This window comes from Aethalodelphis obliquidens, unplaced genomic scaffold, assembly GCF_003676395.1.
Source record: "Aethalodelphis obliquidens isolate GAN/ISIS:26980383/991018 unplaced genomic scaffold, ASM367639v1 scaffold30, whole genome shotgun sequence".
Classification (NCBI taxonomy): domain Eukaryota; kingdom Metazoa; phylum Chordata; class Mammalia; order Artiodactyla; family Delphinidae; genus Aethalodelphis; species Aethalodelphis obliquidens.
In genome coordinates this window covers 4,304,726-4,325,961 of record NW_020837974.1, presented here as the reverse complement: position 1 = coordinate 4,325,961, position 21,236 = coordinate 4,304,726, and the positions used below count along the sequence as shown (strand labels likewise).

Genomic DNA, 21,236 nt, shown 5'->3' with positions numbered 1-21,236 from the left:
CTAAGTTTGCCTCTTTCTGTCTGTGTGGTCCTTCTCCCGGAGGCAGGCATCTCGTTAACTGCCCCTCCTCGCCCGCCTCTCCCCGTGCCCCATTCTAAACTCTGCAGCACTATATCCTAGGGTGCAGCCCCGCCCCAGCCCCCATGGAAATAATGGTCTGGGATGACCTGAAGGGTTATCATGGTCAGGTTGCTCACCTGACTTTTGGTGATCCTGAGCTGGATGCCAGAAGTGAGTTTCTGGTAGGCTGGCAGGCTGGAAAGAAGAAAGGAGGGTCTGGGGGTATGCGCAGCACACGTCTGTCCTGGGGAGGCAGAGGGGGCATCTGCCACCCGTGTTACTGAGGCCCGTTTCTCAGAACCATTCTGTTCTGGATGCTGGGTCAGGGCTCATGGGGCGTCTGGCTGTGCTAGGCCCCATCGCGTCTGCAGGGTGACTGACCACCTCCACGACTGGAGGGTCTTTCCCTCCTCTGGTCAGCAGCAGGTGCACCTCTTGGGAGAAGGGACTTCAGGTCGTAACCTCTTCAGAGGCAGAGATTCTCCAGTGGGTTCTAGTCTGAAGGACCCTCAACAGCAGTCATCCTGTTCTGGAACATGACAGTGGGGCCAGAATACTGAGTTTTGAAAATCTCATGTTCATCACGTTGACCGCAGGCTTTAGAGTAATTTTATTCTTTCTTCTTCTTCTTTTTTTTCTTTAATATTTATTTATTTATTTGGCTGCACAGGGTCTTAGTTGTGGCACACGGGATGCAGCATGTGGGATCTAGTTCGCCGACCAGGGATTGAACCCAGGCCCCCTGCACTGGGAGCGTGGAGTCTTAACCACTGGACTGCCAGGGAAGTCCCTAGAGTCATTTTATCAATAAATATTTGAGTGCTCACCCTGTGTCTGGAACAAGGAGATTCAGAGATGAACAAAGGGAACTTCTGCCTTCTTGGAGTTGAGTGTGTATTTGGGGAGACAGGCAATAAGCAGACAGTTCTGTAAGTATATTAAAATGTGGGTGCTGGGCTTCCCTGGTGGCGCAGTGGTTGGGAGTCCGCCTGCCGATGCAGGGGACACGGGTTCGTGCCCCGGTCTGGGAAGATCCCACGTGCCGCGGAGCGGCTGGGCCCGTGAGCCATGCCCACTGAGCTTGCGCGTCCGGGGCCTGTGCTCCGCAACAGGAGAGGCTACAACAGTGAGAGGCCCGCGTACCGAAAAAAAGAAAAAAAAAAATATGTGGGTGCTAAGAGGGCAGAGTCCAGGGAACTGTGTGTGTCTTAGGGGCCCAGGGGGCTACCACCAAAGGATCAGGGGAGGAGAGTGCCAGGAAGTGGGAATGGCATGTGCAAAGGTCCTGAGGTGCAACAAGCACGAGTCCACTTTATTCCCAAGCCTCTGGTCCTCAGATGGGGGCCTGGCCTGCGGGACTCTGCTCTGCAAGGGGACCAGGCAGGAGGGGCTCTGCTGGGCTTGGCATGGCAGCTGGGCTCAGCCTGAATTTGCAGCCCCATTGTCCTGTGTGGCCTGACATCTCAGGCTCCTCTGGGGTTCGTGCTCTCTTCCCGGGGTTCTGGGGTCGCTGTATTTGTAGTGGGGTTGGCTTACTTTGGAAGTGGCTCTAGTCAGGTCTGAGAGACTGATGGGGCCATGCTGGCTGATGGATCTGTTCTTAGGTTTGCACTCAAAAAGGAGCCACAGAAACTGGCTCGTCAAAACCCATGACTCTTGTCTTGTCCTGGAACTTCACTGGGGCTGGTGAGGAATGCGCAGCTGGGAGGGAGGAGTGGCCCCAGGGCCCGCGGTATCCCATCCCTCTTGGGTCCACAGCCCCGGGCTCCCGTGCTGTGAGGCGGTGTGGCTGCACCTCCCAAGTGCCTGGGCTGAGCCGCCTCCGACGTCGATGCGAGAGGTGGATGCTGTGAGCCACTGGGGCTTTGATGATTCAACACTTAGGATTCTCTGATCCCCAAACGTGAAGAGGTGTCACAGGGCATTTTTTTTCACCTTTGCTGGTCTAGCGATGAACCAAATTCCTGATCAGCCGAGCTTTTTCCAGATGCCCTGAATGGAGCGAGGGGGTGAGGGGGGCACGGGGTAATTGCCTGCTCAGGGCCTCTTCTCTGCCGCCTCCCACAGGGAGGAGCCTGACCTGCTGGCTTGGTAGAGTGGGCTCTCCCGGCAGGGTGGTCTTACCTTCCCCCGCCCGTCATACTGTGCTGGGGTTCCTGGCCCACCCATGCTCAGACCTCGGCTCCCACACTCCCTGCCGCCGAGTTCGTGCCCAAGTTCGTGCACATTCAGAGCTGGGCGAGCATCTCCTCCGCCCCCATATATCAGGTACACTGTTCCTTATGGCTGTGTGCACATCAGCTAAATGCAGGCTGGGCCACCCTCGGGCGTGTTGCCTGGACTTGACGCTTCCATGTTCTTGAGGATGAAAACCCAGGATCAATCCCTGGCTTACTCCAAGAAAGCATGGCAAGCTCACACGAGGCCCGCTGTTGCCTGCAGGAAAGAGCTGAGGCCGTGTAGCGGGGCTCCCGGTGAGGGGCTCTTTGGCAGCTCTTCTGCTACAGAATCTAGGTTGTGCCACATGAGATCGAGGAAGGAGCTCCAGTCGCGCCTCAGCTCCGGTGCTGTCACTGTATCGCGGGGCAAACCAACCCCACCTCCGTCAGAGGGCTGTGTGCCGGGCAGCTGGTCACCATCGCCTGTCTGTGTTGCAGGCCGAGCTGAGGCTCCCTTCCAGAGACGATGGCGGCCCTTCACACAACTCCAGACTCCCCAGCCGCCCAGCGGGAGAGGGCGGAGGACGGGTCGGAATGTGATCCTGATCAGGAGGAAGAAGAGGAGGAAGAAAAGGGGGAAGAGGAGGGGGAGCTGGCGAAGGAGGAGGTGATGGTGGTGGAGGCCGAGGACGCCGAGGCCGTGGCGGAGGTGGCAGAGGAGCTGGAGGCGGATGGGGTGCAGGCAGGGCCGGGGCGGCAGGCGGAGGCAGAGGCGGAGGCGGAGGTGGAGGATGCCGACGCGGAGGCGGTGGTGGCAGAAGAGTGGAGTCCGGCATCGGGGACCCAGGAGCGCCTTAGCTGTGGTGGGGATGCTGAGTCCCCAGGTCTTCAGGAAAAAGGTAAGACAAAGGAGCTAGTCTTCGGGGAGGAAGTTAGGGGGGGCTTGGGTGGGCAGGCCGGGAAGAGCTCTTTGACCTGACGGGGTGCAGCTGGAGTGGCAGGGCCCAGGGTTTTTTCTTTTTTAAAAAATTTTATTTATTTCATTGATTTATTTTTGGCTGCGTTGGGTCTTCGTTGCTGCGCGCGGGCTTTCTCTAGTTGTGGCGAGCAGGGGCTGTTCTTTGTTGCGGTGCGCGGGCTTCTCATTGCTGTGGCTTCTCTTGTTGCAGAGCACGGGCTCTAGGCACGTGAGCTTTAGTAGTTGGGGCACACAGGCTCAGTAGTTGTGGCTCGTGGGCTCTAGAGCGCAGGCTCAGTAGTTGTGGCACGCGGGCTTAGTTGCTCCACGGCATGTGGGCTTCCTGGACCAGGGCTCGAACCCGTGTCCCCTGCATTGGCAGGCGGATTCTTAACCACTGCGCCACCAGGGAAGCCCAGGGCCCAGGTTTTGAAAAGGGGGAGTGGCCAGGAGCTGCTGACCCTGGTAGCTGGATGGACAGACGTCGGCCAGGGCAGTGAGGCTTGATGCTAAAGGCTGGACCCCAAGAGGTCTCTCCCCGCAGCCCTGCAGGCGTCCCGGGCTCCAGCCATGTCGAGGGGTGAGGACCTGGAGGAGGACGAGGACGAGGACGAGGACAGTTCCCTGGCATCTGGGTCTCAGGTGAGCTGCCCCTTTATTTGGGGCTCAGTTGACCAGGCTGGGTTTCCCCAGGGAGGTTGGCACCCACTGTCCTGGAGACCTGCCCTGTTGGCAGGGCAGTGGCACTGTGGTCCTCAGGCTGAGCGCAGGCTGTGCGCCAGGACGGGGCTGCAGGAAGCAGCTGGGAGTCTCCAGCCCCAAACCTGTAGGATATGGTTCCGCTCTCCTGGGGCCCGACCTTCCCCAGGCCATTGGAATGTCCTGACCATGTTGCCCACCACCAGCTCTCCTGCAGCCTGCACAGGTGCGTCAGCCCTGGCTCTCCCCCGGGGTCAAGCTGTGCCCTTACCTGGAGTGCCTGTCACCTGTCCAGGCTCTGGTTTCCTATTGAGCCCAGTTAGATTGGGCGCCAGTGCCCACACTCAGTTGGTGCCACTTGTCCACCAAGGCATGGGCCCTCACACCACTGATGTGACCACTGGCTTGAGGCAGACAGTGAAGTAGCAGGGGGCGAGGTGCCCGTGCAGCACATACATGGGCTCTTGGGCTTCATTGTCTCTGCACTTCAGTGTGAGTCCGGGCTCTGCCCCATCTGAGCCGAGCGCTCTCCCTCTCTGAGCCTGAGCCCCTGGTCTCTGGATGGGAATGGGGTTCTTGCCTCCCGGGGCTGTGACAGGCCTGCAAGCCCCTCGTTCGGTCAGGTGTTTGTAGACTTGCAGCTGCCGGGCTGCCGGGCTGTGTCCCCGTGACCTACACATTGCAGGGTCAGCTCAGTGTCCACTGAAGTGACCTCCTGTCCTCTCTTCGTGGGACGCCCTGCCTCTCGCCGGGGCAGTGTAGGGCAGCGGCCAGGGTTCTTTGTTTTCCAGGGGCTGGTGACCTTTGAAGACGTGGCTGTGTACTTCTCCCTGGAGGAGTGGGAAAGGCTGGATGCAGACCAGCGGGAGCTCTACAAGGAAGTCATGCAGGAAAACTATGGGATTCTGGTGTCCTTGGGTGAGCAGAGCCTTTCGTCCCCAAGAGGCATCCTGGCGTGATGGCTGCCAGGGCTTAGCTGTCTGAGAGGGTGGTTTCTGGAGCCCCGGGGTCTTGGTGAAGGAGCTGCTGGAGCCAGCCCGCCTCCCAGGGAAGCCCTAGGGACCAGCCTGGCTTCTGGGCCGGGGCATGTCTTGGGGGGTGCCCACTATGGCCCAGCAGCGCCATGACCCAGGTGGACGTGTTCTGGGGAGCTGCAGTGCTGCTCTGGTCTCTGTGCTGTACACTCCCCAGAGGCCTCAAGGGGTGAGGAGTCAGGTGACGGAGGAGAAGGGCGGGCACCCTGCAAATGGCAGTGTGTGGAGGGGGCTGGACAGGGGAGCTGGGGGTCAGGGCAGGGCTCCAGAGAGAAGGGAGTGTGGGATCTCCCAGCGGAGGCGGGGAGGTGGGAAGGCTGGTCCTGGAAAGGCCGGAGAGAGGAGCCAGTGGTGGCAGTGCTGTGTGGGTGAGGGCGGGGCCTGCAGGCGGGGCCCTGCAGCTGCTGCCTGTTTTTTTCCGGGGCAGGATACCCAATCCCCAAGCCGGATCTGATCTTCCGGCTGGAGCAAGGAGAGGAGCCTTGGGTCCCGGATAGCCCCCGTCCCGAGGAGGGAGACATCGTCACCGGTGTCTACACAGGTGAGTGTGACACGGGGTCTCGCGGGTTTCACCGACTTCGGCCTGTGCCTTCGCTCTCCACTGTGGCCCCAGGGAGCCGCCCTGGAGCTGCTGCTCTGCACTCTGGGGGGCCTCTGTGGGGACACGGTGGCACTGGGGGCTCACCTCTGCCTTCGTGGGCTGGCTCCTCCTGGTTCTGGTCTGCAGAGGCCCAAAGGCTGGGGAGTCTTTAGAGAACCCAGAGGTTCCTGTTGCGAATCTTTAACAACGATGCCCTGTCCCTGCCTTGAGCCTCTGATTGTTTTTGTGTGTGTGAGGGTCAGTTGTCACGTTACCAGCTCAGAGGGGCCAGGTGAGGAACAGACCGTTGCCCTGAAGTGCTGGAGCTGGCCTTCCGGCTCCCAGGATTGAACGGCTTCCCTGCCCATTTGGCCGTCTCCTCTCCCTGGGAGGCCCAGGGTCAGGGCCTGGGCTGGCAGCCCTGGACCTTCCAGAGAGGAGATTTTGGAGAGAGACATACAGGAAGCGTTCAGGGTGTCGGATTTCTCTGAGACCTTGGACCTGGCTCTGGCCCTGTTCCTCCAACTTTCTGGGCCTCATTTTTATTCATCTGGAGAATAAAGAGTTGAACAAAACCCCCAGTTTCCCACCCGAGGCCGTCGGACCACTGGTTCTGCGGAGGTGCTCCGTGGAGGTTGGTGAGCTGTTCCCCGTGTGTCAGGTTCAGCGGAGGCCCTTGCACCGTGTGTGTGTTTGGCTTTGGTCTCGGGTGATGCCAGCCTAGTGCGGGGCTCTGATGTCTCATGCCACTCACGTGCTTGGGTAGACTGGGAGCAGCTTGTAGAGGTTTTAAAATAAAATACAGAAAAACATTGACAGTGCTGTGCCTACACGTGTATCTTTAGAGTATTTCCCTGTATACTTTATATCCTCGTAACAGCTCTGTGAAGTAGCAGGGGAGGGAGTATTGGTCTCATTTTATAGTCAAGGAAATTGACTTTTGAAGTAGTGACTAAGTCACTTGCCCACAGTGGGTTCAGGCCTCGGGCCTTACTGTGCACTGTGTTTCGGGGTGGCCTTCCTGCCCTAGGTCTCCACATTCTCTGGGACCCTCTTGGAATGTCTCCCGGCCTTCAGATCAGGACGGCTCTGGCTGGCAAAAAATGTTGCTGCTGCCTTCAGGCTGAGACTGGCATGTAGGCGATGTTTGTCGGAGGGTCTAATGGGAGGTGTGCCCTGTTTCTGGGCACAGATCTGAAAAGCCACCTGGAGAGGAAGGGGCTGTAAGGCCTCCACTGGCCAGTCTCTCCACACATGGTCTGGACGTGCCCCTGTTCTCCATGCTTCTTGGAGGGTCCTGGGGTGGATCCTTTCGCAGACTCGAGCCTGGGTGGTCCCCACAATGTGCTCTGTGAACCTAGCTGGGGTTTGGCAGCTCGCAGAAGGGGCAGGCTCGCTGGGCCAGCGCCTCTGCCTTTCCCTGTGGGCCGAGGTGGGTGCAGGATGCAGGCATAGTCTTCCACGCGTCACCTGCCTCCCGGGAGGGGCTGTGGTAGCGAAGGCTGGGGTCAGCTCGGGCAGAGCGAATCCATCTGAGGTCCCCCCTCTTAACTGTCACTGTAGCCTGTCTGCCAAGCGCTTCCCTCCCCTTTTCCCCCTGCGCTCATTTCTGTGTAGCTGAGCCCGTTGAGAGTTGCGAATTGCTGGGTCCGGGCAGGACAGCCGGTTCTGAGCCTGGCAGAGTTTCTGTATTTCTAGATCATAGTCTTGCAAAACACAAGCATATTCATCTCTTGTGCTTCTTAACAAGTTGGGCCACACATAAGGTTTGGACTCTGGCCACACGCGCCCACTCAGGTGCCCCGGCGCCTCTGAGTGCTGAATGAAAGCCTCCTTGCTCTGGCTCCCCTCGACCACCACCTCCCTCTCCCTGGTCCTCACCCATCACTGCCACCTCTCTCCTCACCCGGCTGAGATAGTACGCTCCCCCATTCCTTACAGATGCCCGGTGTGGTCGCCTGGCAGATCCCTGCCCGTGGCTGAACCCCATTTCCTGTGGCCGAGCATGTCCTCGTCCCCTTGGCCTGGTGGCTCTGGCCTTACTTCCTCGTCGCATTAGCTTTTCTGCTCTGCAGGGTGGACCCCACGTGCCCCTGGTCCCTCTGCTGCCCCTGGCTGCTTCCCCACCTGCCACTGCATGTCCTCTTCTCTCCTCTCTGCAGGTGACCCCAGCTGGGGCCAGAGCCTTAAGTGCTGCCCACCTGCCCATTCTCAGCCTCTCTCTCCAGCTCTGACCTTGTCTGTCCCACCGCCTGCTTGATGTCTCCACTTGGGTGTCTGAGGGCATCTCAGAGTGAGCTAAACCTGAAGTGGTACCACGTCTCCTACCCCGGGCCCCGCCTGCAGCGTCCCTGGCACGTGGTGGGCCTGGCTGGGGCCCAGGTGGTCCTCGTCCCTCTGCCTTCCTCACCCCACCCCTGGCGCAGGCATGAGGTTGTCAGGCATGTGGCCACGGGCGTCCCTGAGCTGCTGGCTGCCCCCCACCCCTAGACTTCCCCGGGCACTCGGCACAGTATCTGGGATCCTCTGCGGCCTGGGGGTCTGCACCCTGCACACACCCATAGCTCTTCAGGCTCAACTCCAGCGACAGCCTTTCTCTTCAAGCTCTCGCCTGCCTCGGGGCTTTGTACCTGCTGTTTTCTCTGCCTGGAGTGACCTTCGTGTGGCTGGCTCAGTGTGTAGGTCCCACTTGGGTGTGTGTGTCCTCTGACCGCCTTGATGTCGGGAACCTCCCATGTCACTCCAGGACGTTCCCTGCACCCGCAGCCCTCGGCGAGGTCTGGGATGGCCGTGCCCAGGTGCCCGCCTCCTCGTTTGCTCCCACGGACTCTGTGAGCGCGCGCTGTGTTTCGTTCGCACCTGTGCCGTCTCCACAGTGCCCGGCTGATGACCCCGCTCCCTGACTGCTGTTCCTGCCCCTCGTGTGAAAGTGAAAGGTAGCAGAGCAGTACGATAGGCAGGACGGAACCGGCTTAAACATTACACAGGAAAGGAGAGAGAGAAAGTTTAAAAGCAGTCAGGTGAAGCACACCGAAACGAGAGAATCTGATGGCTGGTGAGCGCGATCAGCGGTTCTGGAGAGGCGCTCAGGGGAGGACCCCCTCCCGGAAGATGTGTCAGCCTGAGGACCCTGCAGCGGGGAGGATAGATCCATCGCAGAAGCCCAGCCCTGCCGGGAGCCACCACCTCCCGGGCGACCGGACTCCTGCTCAGAGGGAAGGAGGGGCTATTGATGGCAGCCGGACGGGGAGGAAGGAGCCCTCCTGCGGCTTTGGCCACCCCCTTGTCCACGTCCTGCCTTTGTGCCTGGGGGCGGGGCTCTCCCCGAGCCCACCCTGAGTCTCGGTCTGGCCGGAGGGTCAGGAGCAGGTGCTGACCTCACACACACGACTGCCTCCTGGGCCCTGTGCCGTGGCTGGGTCCCTCGGGGAGGGGTTAGTCAGAGCAGACCTGCAGCTGACTCACCGTGAGGCCAGGCCTGGGGACAGGTCTCGGGGACGGGACAGGACAGGGGCAGAGGGTGCTTGGGGTGGGAGTCATAGAAACCCTCGGCTTGGTTCTCGGGGCAGAGCAGGTGTCAGGCCACCTCGCAGCAGCTCAGGGAGCAGGTGCGCCAGGCAGGTGGCTGCGGGGCCTCCTCCCCGAGGCCGTTTATTCGTGCCTGAATAAGGCACTTACCAGGGGCGCCTTGGGCGTCTGCTCACAAGGCCACTGGTCGGCCCCCGCGAGTGTCACCAGGCTCCGAGCGCGGGCCCTGGCCTAGCTAATCCTCACCCAGCGTCAGAGTCCTTAGGAGCGGACGTCTCAGGGAGATGAAGGGCCAGCTCCCCTCCCCAGGGTCCACTTGTCCACTCGCCCCCTGTGGCTTCTGGAAGAGGCAGCTGTGTTTGACCTTCTGGGCCATGCTTGGGAAAGGCCCGCCCGCCCCCCACCCCCCGTCAGAGCGTCTCCTCTGCCTCGGTCCGTCTCACGAGTAGACCTGACGGGTCCTCACTTGGATCCAGAATAGGCTTGCATCCGGGGCGTTAGCAAACCCCCGGGGAACCCTGGCCCCACTGCAGCCGGGGGGAACGCCGACAATGGACACCCCCGCCCGGGGGCCCAGACCTCCAGATCCTGGGCCACTTTGGCGGCAGAAGATGAGAACAGAGCCTGGCTTGGAGGCAGGCTGCTGTCCCCGAGTCCCCTCTGGTGGCCCTGCTGCCTCCCAGAGATCTTGTCTCGGGGTGCAGCCAGGGAACTGGATGCCCTTCTTGTCCTTTACTCAGTGTCAGTGGTGGCCTCTACCAACTTGCCTTATGTTTAATATTTTCTCATTTTTGGATAATGCCAGCTCCAGAGCCAGTGATGAGGTCAGGTCCCCTCCTAGGATCAGCCCCCTCTGCAGAGCGCAGCATTGTTTGATGTTTGGGGTGGGGGCAGGGCAAAGGATCACCTCCCCAAGTGGGGGGCTTTGCTACTCTCAGACCCCAAGGAAGAGGTGTTGTGGATGAGTCGTTGGGACCTAGCCTGTCCCCCGGCTCTGAGTAGCTGAGGCTGCCAGCTGGGTGGCCTGGGTGTCCACTTCTATCCAGCAAGTGCTACTGGCCCTTGGCTGGGTCCTGGGGCACATTCCTACCACGAAGACATTGTACTTGTTCCCCGAGTTGAACCCCCTGCCTTAGGGACTCCAATTAAAACTCCTCCAGACACTCACCAGAGTCTTAGGGAAAAGCCTTTTTGAGACTCACTGGAAGAATTTCCAGCTAATCTGACCATGGGCCCAAACTGCCCGTCCCTGCACCAGCTCCCCTCAGGGGTGCTCCAGCCTTCACAGTGAGGAGCTGGGCCTCTTCCGTGCTGTTCAGCCACTTCTCATCCCTCACTCACCGTGGGTGGCAGTTGGAGATGAACTCAGCTTAGTAACAGGAAACCACTGTCCTTTATTTAAAGCATATTTTTACTATAATCGTATATTATTACTAACTACAGAAAACTTAGTATTGCAAAGCATGAAGAACTAAAATAACCCGTTGTGTCCCTTTATACATGTTTCCTTCAGAGAAGAAATCATGTCCGTGCACTTTGGTGTCTGGCTTTATGTCACTCAGCACTGTGCTGTGTTTGCCCATGTGATTCATCACCGTATGTTTGGGACGCTATATAGAACACAGGACCAGGGCCAAGTCAGGACGGGCATCCCTCCTGGGCCCCGACCCCTCCTCGGGGACAGGACTCAGGGACGAAGGCCCACCCGGTCAGGTGATGGCTGACACCAGCCACAGCCTTGGCAGGGGACCCGGGAGTGGTGGGGAAGGGGATTCCTACCTCTGTGGGGGAGCTTGAACCTTCCTGGTACTGGGATCGTGAGGTGGACTACACTGTATGTGGCCACGGTAGACACACACGGGGCAAGGTGTACCAGAGGAAGGTGGCACGCAGGTTCTCTGGAACACCTGGGCTGCCGTGGACGAGGCCTTTTTCTTTGTTTGTTGTGTGACTCAGTGCCTGCTTTGTAAATATCAGATTGGCCAAAAAGTTCGTTCGAGTTTTTCATAACACCCTACGGAAATCACGAATGAACTTTTTGGCCAGCCCAATACTAGTTCCCTCCTGGGTGCATTCATGATGGCAGGCACATCACTCTTATAAACCGAATCCCTATCCTTACTCTGCACTGAAGGGAGCGGTCAGGGCGCTGCTTGGTGGAGGAGGGATGGAATTACAGGACCCCAAGGCGGGTCCTTAGCCTTCTGTGATGGGAAGATGTTTGCAGCTCACCCAGTCTTAGTCAATTTGGGACCGTTTCCCAAGTGCACAACCGCTCAGAAAGCCAAGCTTCAGAGAGGCTCAGCGGGGAGGCTGGGCTGTGCCTGCACAGTTGCTGGAGCCTTCCAGGGTGAGTGCAGAGAGCTGGGGCCTACAGGCCCCTCTAGGTCTCCTTGGCCCAGGGCAGCCTTTCCTGGCTGTGCTCTGGGGGTGGGAGGGAGAGCCCTGGATGCTGGCCAGCCTGAGACTGGTGGAGAGATCCAGAGGAGGGATGCTAAGCAAAGCTTAGGTGTTACAAAGGCAGGTCCTCAGTGGCCGTGCTGGTGCTGGAGTCTTGGCTGCCTTGGGCCAAGCAGGTGGGGGGGTGGAGTTCTCCAGGAGACAAGGGGCTTTGGGGAGAACACACCTGGCGTCTCCGTCTCTTTTTCTGGGCCCTGGACCCCTGTTTTGGGCTTGACACCTGGTCTCACGGGAACCCACAGGCAAGGTCACCCAATTCGTAGGTGTCCCTATTCTCAGCAGGGTGGCAAGCCCTGAAGGGAGCTTGGAGGTCTGGAAAAGGGATTAGTTGAGGCCATTTGAGGAGAGTCCACGAGGTGAGGGAACCCCAGCCTTCCTAGGAGGGACACCCGCGTGTGCATTTCTCCTGTCTGCACAGTTCCTCCTAACTCAGGGAAGAGGCGTGCACCATCTCTCACTCCCGTGGAACAGAGGCGCCCTGACCCCGGGCTCCGGGCTCCGAGCTCCAAGAACCTGGGGTCCTGCAGAAATCGCTCCTTACAGGAGCAGGAGTCTGTAAGCGGCTTCTGTCACGGCCTCTTCTCACCTCTCTCTCCTGGCCTTCCCTTGTCGCCTTCAGGGGCCTGGTTCTGGACCGACGACATAGAGGACCATGAGGAGGAGGACGACGAGGACTTCCTGGCAGAGGTGGCCGAGGAGGAGAACGAGCCCCCAGGGCTGTGGTCCGCGGCCTACGGCGTGGGGGACGTGCCTGGGACCTGGGGCCCCGACGACTCGGATTCGGCGCAGACTCCAGAGGGGTGGGGTCTTGACCCCGGCGGCCTTGGGGTCCTGGCCGAGGGGTCCGAGGCGAAGCCCTTTCTGCAGGGCCGGGAGCCGGGCGCGAGCCTGATGGCGCCCTGGGCGTTCCCGGCCGCGGTGACCGCTCCAGCCGGGCGGCCGGAGACGACGTGTGACGTGTGCGGTAAAGTGTTCCCGCACCGGTCCCGGCTGGCCAAGCACCAGCGCTACCACGCGGCCGTCAAGCCCTTCGGCTGCGATGAGTGCGGCAAGGGCTTCGTGTACCGCTCGCACCTGGCCATCCATCAGCGCACCCACACCGGCGAGAAGCCCTTCCCGTGTCCGGACTGCGGCAAGCGCTTCGTGTACAAGTCGCACCTGGTCACGCACCGGCGCATCCACACGGGCGAGCGGCCCTACCGCTGCGCCTTCTGCGGCGCGGGCTTCGGGCGCCGCTCCTACCTGGTCACGCACCAGCGCACGCACACCGGAGAGCGGCCCTACCCCTGCCCGCACTGCGGCCGCAGCTTCAGCCAGAGCTCGGCGCTCGCGCGGCACCAGGCCGTGCACACGGCCGACCGGCCTCACTGCTGCCCCGACTGCGGCCAGGCCTTCCGCCTCCGCGCCGACTTCCAGCGCCATCGACGGGGCGGCGGCTGCGCGGAGCCCAGCGGCGACGGCCCTCGGCGCGAGCCCTGTGAGACGGGGCCCTCGGCGGGGCCCGAGGAGGCCGAAGCCGGGCCTGAGGGGCCTGAGGTCGACGAAGCAGACGGAGAGGCCGAGGGAGAGGCCGAGGCGAGAGAGGCGGCGATGGAGGCGCCCACCCCCGGGAGAAAGGATGACCCCGAGCCGGACAGGCGGTTTCTGGGGCTGGGCAACGGCCTGGGGGAGGGCGAAGGCCCTTCCTCGCACCCGCTCGGCTTCCACTTCCCCGTGCACCCCAAGTCTTGGCTTCACCCGGATGGCTTTCCGATCTTGGGCCTCCCGGACTTCGCGGAGCGGCTGTCGACCGACGGGCGCCCCCTGCCCGGACCCCTGGGGGGCCGGCTCTCCCTGGTAGAAGGCGCGGGGCTGGCCTGCGACCCTTTCGGCGGCGGTGCTGGGCCTGGGGGCGGCGGCGGCCTGCGTGCGTTCGGGCCTGCAGTCGGGGGGCTGCTGGCGGAGCCTGCGCCTGCCGCGCTGGCCGAGGAGGAGAGCCCGTGGATATGTTCCGACTGCGGCAAGACGTTCGGGCGCCGCGCGGCGCTGGCGAAGCACCAGCGCTACCACGCGGGCGAGCGGCCGCACCGCTGCGCCGACTGCGGGAAGAGCTTCGTGTACGGCTCGCACCTGGCGCGCCACCGCCGCACGCACACTGGCGAGCGGCCCTTCCCGTGCCCCGAGTGCGGTGCGCGCTTCGCCCGCGGCTCGCACCTGGCGGCGCACGTGCGTGGCCACACGGGCGAGAAGCCCTTTGTGTGCGGCGTGTGCGGCGCGGGCTTCAGCCGGCGCGCGCACCTGACGGCGCACGGGCGCGCGCACACGGGCGAGCGGCCCTACGCGTGCGGCGAGTGCGGCCGCCGCTTCGGGCAGAGCGCGGCGCTGACGCGACACCAGTGGGCGCACGCCGAGGAGAAGCCACACCGCTGTCCCGACTGCGGCAAGGGCTTCGGCCACAGCTCGGACTTCAAGCGGCACCGACGCACGCACACGGGCGAGAAGCCCTTCCGCTGCACCGACTGCGGCCGCGGCTTCGCGCAGCGCTCCAACCTGGCCAAGCACCGGCGCGGCCACACGGGCGAACGGCCCTTCCCGTGCCCCGAGTGCGGCAAGCGGTTTTCGCAGCGCTCGGTGCTCGTGACACACCAGCGCACGCACACGGGCGAGCGGCCCTACGCCTGCGCCAACTGCGGCCGCCGCTTCTCGCAGAGCTCGCACCTGCTCACCCACATGAAGACGCACCGCGGCACGACGGGCGCGCCTGGCCAGACGCCGGCTGCCCCCGCGCCCAAGGCCGAGGCACCCGCTAAGGGGCCGCCGAGCGCGGGCGCAGGGACCGGGTCCGGGGAGCGCGGCAGCACCCTGCTGGAGTTCGCAGGCGGAACGAGCTTCGGCTCCGAGCCGACGGCCGCGTTCGCGGGGCCCTCGGGCGCCTACGAGGAGAGCATCATGTGAGGGCCCCAGGCCGACGGAGGCGCAGCCCGCTAGGCCACCGGCACCTTGCGGCTCGAGCGCCGGCCGCTGCGCGCCGGCCCCTTGCTCTTCTGGCCTCAGGGAGCTGAGGGTCCTAGTCCTGGTGCGGTGCCTTCCCCTCAGCCCCGGTGCACCGCCCCCCGGCCTCGGGCTTCCCTCCTGTCCGGCCCCAGAGAACCGGCCGCCGAGCTCAGATGGCCGTACGGGGGGCGCAGGGGGAGAGGAGAGCTGCGCGCGGAGCAGATGGGGACAGGGGGCGGCCACCCCGACAAGAGACTGCGACATCACTGGATCGATGCGGTGAGGCCAAGCGGTAGGGATGGCAGGCGAGGTGTTATTTATTTTACTCGGATTCCGATATGGATGGCCCGGGGGACAGGTGGCTTGTGAGTTAGTAACTGGGTTTTACAGCGAGGGAGGGGAAGCCCTTGCATCAAGGGAGGGTGGGGTGGTCGAGGGCGGAGCGTATGGCTACTCCAGGGGGTTTGGCTGATGACTTCTTCCAGTTCCTCAGCGGGAGACTTCAGGGGCCTTCCGGGCATTCGAGTATGTCCAGAAAGTTTTGAGGACGGTGTGCGTGGCGAGGGGAAGCCTCGTGGGTTTTCAAAGGACGGTGTTCTTCCCTAATCCGGGGTCGGGGGTGAAGTGGAGATGCACCTGGGAAAGCTTTTATTCTGTTGACTGTGGATATTTATTTCCATGGCTTGTGTGGCCCGAAGAATCTGGGAGGAGGAGAAAAACCAGGAAACCAAATTGTGGCCCCAGGCAGATGGGTTGCAGGTGTTCGCAGGGTCCCCAGGGAGTTTGAAGCCTTATTCCCCAGAGTCGCTCGCTGTCTTCACCCCACCTGAGCACCGAGAGCAGCCCGGCCGTGTGCGTGTTAGTTTCAGCCTCCCCTCTGAGTCCTTTGGTACTCTTGCCTGGGAACGCTGGAGGCGGCATACTCGGAGATCCTCTGGGAGCCCAGCAGCCAGGGACCCCAGCCGTTGGCTCCCCGGCTGCCACCTCTCCCTGAGTGGGTGGACACACGGGGCCCTGCTCTTGTGAGCCCGCCGCTCATTTAGATTTAATAGACAAGTGTAAAGTGACAGAGGTTGGTAGTAGGGTTGTTTCTTACCTCCCAGGATTAGGGCCTTATGACCGCCTCGGGTCCGTTTAACTCTGCTTCTGTCATTGTTCTACACTAGGAGCAAGTGGTGTTTCTGGTTAGGTTCCCGTCTCACAGAGTGGGCAGTGAGTGGAGGCACCGTGGGCCGGGCTGTCTACACGACGGTGGTTCACCTCTGGGGGTTCGGACCTGAGCCCGTGGCTCAGTGACTGACCAACTGTCCAGCTATGCAAGGCCCGCAGCCGGCCAGCGCCGCACCTTCCAGGCTGGGCTCTTTCGAGCCACCGGGTCACCTGCAAGACTTCCGCCCGCTTAATGCTTTGGGGGCCAGTGTGAATGGGGCCAGAGCACCGGGGTTTTGAAGCAGCCGCGTTCCCTTTTAGACCTAGTTCCTTCTGTTTTAGCACAGGCATGGCCCTGGGGCCTGAGAGCCAGCACCCGGGCGCTAGAGGCCGGGGCGGGCGGCAAGGGCCCCTGGGCGGTGGTGGTAAGAATGGGCGTGGCTGGGTGAGGGCGGGGGTGGGCGGGGTGCTGAGGAGGACAGGGGTTCCCGCAGAGGCGCCGGCAGCGCTGGGCGGTGCCGCCTGTCCCTGGGCGCTCTCACCCAGCTGCGAGAAGGAGCCTCAGGAAGGGCCCGGGGCAAGCTGCGCCCGTCCCGCCTGGCACAGCCCTGAGTACCCACCTTCGGTGCCCCTCCTGAGCCCAAGCTGCCCCGCTCCGCAGCTGTCAGCAGGAGGACCTAGCTTTAATAAAGAGTGGACAAACGAGCTTTGTGATTGGATTCCGTGTTGTTGCCGCTCCTCAGGGACCTCAGGGAGGCCCTGCAAGGCGTCAGGCCCACCTTGTTCCTGCAAACGATCTTTAGAAGTTTCTCGTCTTAGAAACTAGAATTGGCCCGTGAGGAGTCACCCCAAGAGAGCTTTGGCCCCTGCCACCTGTGTCCACTGTGTCTTCCCAGAGTCCCCAGTGGGCCCGCACACTGCCACCTGCGTCTTGTAATATGCACACCTATATCAGGACATTGACGTGTGGAGGACTGTTCTAGCCAGGTCCCCTTCCTGGTGCTCCAGACCCCTGTTCTGAGGCCCCAAAGCCACATGGGTTTATCCAGGCTCACCTGCTCTGTGCCAGGGCAGAGCACCCCCCCCCCCCCCCCCCGGGGCCCCAGACACCTTCCTTTGAACTGAATTATTGAATTCTCACCACATGGTGTCCCCATGACCTGATCTGACCCTCCCGTCCTTTCTCCACAGATTTGAAAAATATGAAGTAAATTCTCTTTTCACGTGTGATTTGGGGGCATCAGAACAGAAGCCAGTATTTCAGTGGTAGATGGGCATTAAGACCTAGTTTAAAATGGATGGCCTTGAGGATCTTAAAGTCTATTCAGAAAACTTAAGTTATTCCCTGATAGAGCTTACAGTTATCCAGCCAGATACTTTATTTTAGAGGGGAAATAAGGCAATTCTGATGGTCATAGAAAAAAAGTAGACAGCCTCCCTGGTTTTGAGAGGATTTCCAAATTTCTGGAGTCCTGATTAATTCCACAGATGTCAGTCTAGCATCTCCCGTCATTGCCAAGGAGGAAAGGAAGCCCCCAGGGCCCCTTGAGATGTGACCCCTGAAAGCTGGTGCTTTGAGAGTCATGAGGCCCTGAACACCCTCTGGTCTCCACTTAACCTTTATTGCTTGAATTTCCCCATCCTCCCTTTCTCCTGACCCTTTCACGTAATCTCTTCAAACACTTCCTTCTAACTTTTTTCTTTTCCTAATTGGCTACATATGGAATAAAGTATTTTGAATTTTTTGGTTATATTTATTAAATAAAGCTTTATGATCCTTGTTCATTATTTAATTTTTTGCTGATTATAAAATTCACGCTAGTTGTAAAAATTCCAACAGTGCAAAAATGTGTTAAGTACACACTTTTCATTTCCTAAAGAGTCACACTACATCCAGCCATCAGGTACCATGGTTGCTCCAGGAGGTGTGGGAGCACATTTCTTCTATGTACGTGGAAATGTTGTAAAACTAGGGACATGCTTTACATGCTCTCTTACAACTTTTATCATTTAACCATGTGACATTCTTTCTTACCTGACAGAGCTACCTCACTCATTTTAACGGCTCCATCATAGTATTTTCATTTTGTGACTATACCGTCATCTAGGTAACTTCTCCATAAGTGGCTATTTGGTTGTTTCCAACTTCTCACTGTTGCAAACAGTGCTTCAACATAGATTCTTGTACATACAGCCGTGCAGTTATGTAGATTTTTAATGTACCTGTTTATATGCGGTAAAGTCCTACAAGTGCTGTTGCTGGGTCAAAGGGCATGCATATTTAAATTGGGAGATATAGCTAAATTGCCACCGAGTACGGCTAACTCCAGCCCGTCACTGTACGTTCCCAGCGCAGTGAGAGAGTGCTAGCGGTCCGTGGCCACCTCAACACGGCACGTCAGCATTCAGTTTAGTCTCGGTTCTTCATTTTACAGAGAAGTGAATGGCTTGCATCCCTCTATTTCTTCTTTCTTTCTCTCTTTCTTTCTTCCTCCCTTCCTCCCTCCCTCCCTCCCTCTCTCTCTCCCTCTCTTTCTTTCTTTCCTTCCTTCTTTCTTTCCTTCTTTCTTTCTTTCTTTCCTTCCTTCCTTCCTTCTTTCTTTCTTTCTTTCTTTCTTTCTTCCTTCCTTCCTTTCCCCCTCCCCTCCCCTCCCCTCCCCTCTCTTCTTTCTTCCTTCTCCCAGCACATGCAGCATGCCGATCCCAACTCCCTGACCAGGGAGCTAACCCATGCCCTTGCAGTGGAAGCTCGGAGTCCCAACCATTGGGCCGCCAGGGAACTCCCTCTATTTATTTTTAACATATAAATAGGTTATTATTATTTTTTTTAAACCCGTGGCCTTTGCTAAGGTGTTTCTGTGGCTGTGGATAGAAAGTATCCCCACCCAGACCAGGTTGGCCTCTCTCAGATTACAGCTCCTTCACTGTTTGTGTGTGACCTGTGCTTTCTGCTGCAGCCTCTCCCACGGTTCCAAAGAGCCAATAGGAGGTCCCCTTTCTTTCTGTTCATTCGTTCAGCAGAATCCCTGAGCAGAGCACCTTACTGTGGGCATGTTCAGTGGCCTCCGTCCTCAAGCCCATTAAAACATTCTAATCCCCCAACTCAGTGCTTTGAAAACTGGCTTGTAATCCACAGTGAGAAAAACATTTTACATAGTTGTGACCTAGTGCATGTGCTCATGCAAACACACACACACACACACACAAACACACACACTTTCATGAACCAGTACTTAACACTTACTGCATTTTTTTATCCCACCATATTTAATCTATTTCATTAAAAAAAAAAAAAAAGCTCAACCCATGATGAGTCATGACCTGCAGTGTGGAAACCACAGTTTGGATTCCCCTGCACTCCAGCCCCCTTCTGAGTGAGAACCTCCCCTGGCTATGGGGGCGGGGGGCGCTTTCCCAGTGTCCAGGAAAGCAAAGACAAGAGGCTAGGCTGGGACCCTGCAAGACTTCTGTTCAGATGCACCTCTGTCTGAGCTGCTGCATCTAAGGCCATGAGGGGACTAGGGTGGACCTTGGTGACCTGGGCAGGGGTGCGGAGGCTGGGGAGCTAGGACAGTGTACCTTTCTGGATGCCCAGAACCCTTTTCTCCAGGGACTGGGTATGGGGGATGGCTGCCTCTTCTCCCTTCTGTCCTCTTCCCCTTCCTGTCGCTTCTCAGAGAGGGGGAGATGGCAGGGCTGGTAATAATAGCCGCTCACACGTCTACAGCATCTGTATCTTAGGCTCTGTTCTGAGCACTTTATGTGAATTAATTCAATTTAATACAACAAATCTATTATTGTTAGTCCCATTTTGCAGATGAGGAAATTGAGACACAGAAGTCTCCTGCCCAAGATTTGCCATGATTCAAGTCCAGGCAGTGTGGTTCTCTGGTGTGTGCCTGACTCTTTCGGGAATTGGAGTTGATGGGCAGAATAGTGGACTCCTTTAATGGAACAAGTCTTTCTTGGGGTCAACCTATCCCACCCACATTGGGTGTGCTGACCCCCTGATGATGGCCCAGGGGAGAGCATAGGACCTAACCAAGGAGTTAGATTGGTCCCTTCAATGTGGAGGGGGGAAGAAATTCTCTTTCTGGGGGTATGTTGGTGGGATGTGCTTTGCGTTGCCAACAGGTGCTGCGTTTGCCATGTGGAGAAAGCCTGTCTTGGATTTGCAGAGAGAGAAGGCTGACGCTGTTCCTCCTGTCCCTGGATAGAGCCATTGCCCAAGCCCTACAGGGATAACGTTTTGCTCTAAAGCTGGTTGGAGTTGGGTTTCCATTGCCTGCAGCAGGTCGAGGCCTGACCAGTATAGGGGAGTCTGAGCTTTCAAAATGACAGTGGAGGTTACACAGAGATTCGATGCCTGCCTTCCTGACTTTCTGCATTTGGAAGGTTCAAGCTCTCAGGGAGGCACGGGGCCCTGACCAGGACATGTAGCCTGGCTGGCGTGGTGTGTGATCCCAGGGGCTTATGTGCCCTCGTGAAGGTGCCCTCAGAGGTGGCTGTGCAGAGACCAGGTTTCTACATGGGTGAGGGTCACAGGGCGCTGTGCAACCAGAATGCACCTGCTGCAGATGCGTGGGTGGTCGTGGAGGAGAGGAGAAGCTCTGTCCTGTCTGTTGTTTTGTTGACTGCATCTGTGTCAAAAACAACCCCCAAACCTAGTGGTTTAACACAAGCACCATTTGATGATATGCATGGATTCTTGGGTCAGGAGTTCAGAAGGGCATAGTGGGGCTGGCTTTTCTCTGCTCCGTGATGTCTGAGACCTCAGCTGGGGGAGACTTGGCAGCTGGAATCGTACACCTGGACTTGGGCTAGCATGCCTCCAGGTGGGCCTCCCTGTGTGGCGTGCTAGTCTCGGGATGATTGGATACCAGTGATCCCAACGTGTTCCACACACAAGACAGAAGCTGCATGGCCTTTTGGGACCTCACCTGAGAAGTCACGTTGTGTCACTTCTACTATATTCCATTGGTCAAAGCTATTTCAAGGGGAGGGGTGTAGAACCCCAATTCTCAGTAGTAGGAATGTCAGAGAATTTCATGGTCATTTTTTTAATGGCCACATCTGTCATTCCTCATATGGGTGTTAGCCCCCTAGAATAAAGCCATCTTCATTTGGATTTGTAGGAGACCCTCAGCAGAGTGGCCGTCCCCTGCCCCCTGCTCTTCCTAAAGGGGAACTTGCCACATGTGAAACATATGTGTATCTCCAGGAATCCTCAGATATGCAGAGAGATATTCCTGCAGATCTATTACTCAACCAAGAAGAGCCAGCCAAGGACCACTAGACATTTGAAGGAATCCTGCTAGAGGAAAGCAAACCACCAAAATAAACAGGAAAAAAATGGTGTAGGAAGAAACAGAGAAAATTCAGGAAACAAGAGGACTTTAAGGATTTATAAATTAGTGTCTCCAGGAAGATCACAAGCAGGATGGGATTTCATGGGTGTGGGCCGATTCTGTCATCCACAGGTAGGATTAATTCTGTGAGAGTGTGGAGGGCAGAATTCTAAGAATGACCCCCAGTGACCTTCACCCTTGTATGGTTGCCCCCCTTTTGAGGTTGGGGGGGACATATGAATGGGAAGAGATATCATTCTAGTAATGACATTTCCTTGTATTGCAACA

General features: G+C 58.7%; 1 protein-coding gene across 3 annotated transcripts in view; it reads left to right on the top strand.

Moving 5' to 3' along the window:
• The window catches only part of ZNF316 (zinc finger protein 316), a 38,504-nt gene extending 21,250 nt beyond the window's left edge, over window positions 1-17,254 (top strand). For 2 of the 3 annotated variants that reach the window (XM_027125712.1, XM_027125711.1), the window contains exons 2-6: window positions 2,718-3,118; window positions 3,722-3,819; window positions 4,668-4,794; window positions 5,338-5,451; window positions 12,098-17,254. In XM_027125712.1, coding sequence (XP_026981513.1) covers window positions 2,746-3,118; window positions 3,722-3,819; window positions 4,668-4,794; window positions 5,338-5,451; window positions 12,098-14,412 — 3,027 coding nt within the window. In that variant the 5' untranslated portion in view covers window positions 2,718-2,745 and the 3' untranslated portion in view covers window positions 14,413-17,254. Of the gene's footprint in view, window positions 1-2,717; window positions 3,119-3,559; window positions 3,820-4,667; window positions 4,795-5,337; window positions 5,452-12,097 lie in introns of those variants that run through there. The other variant, XM_027125714.1, reaches the window with a different exon arrangement.
• The last annotated feature ends 3,982 nt before the right edge of the window (window positions 17,255-21,236 follow it).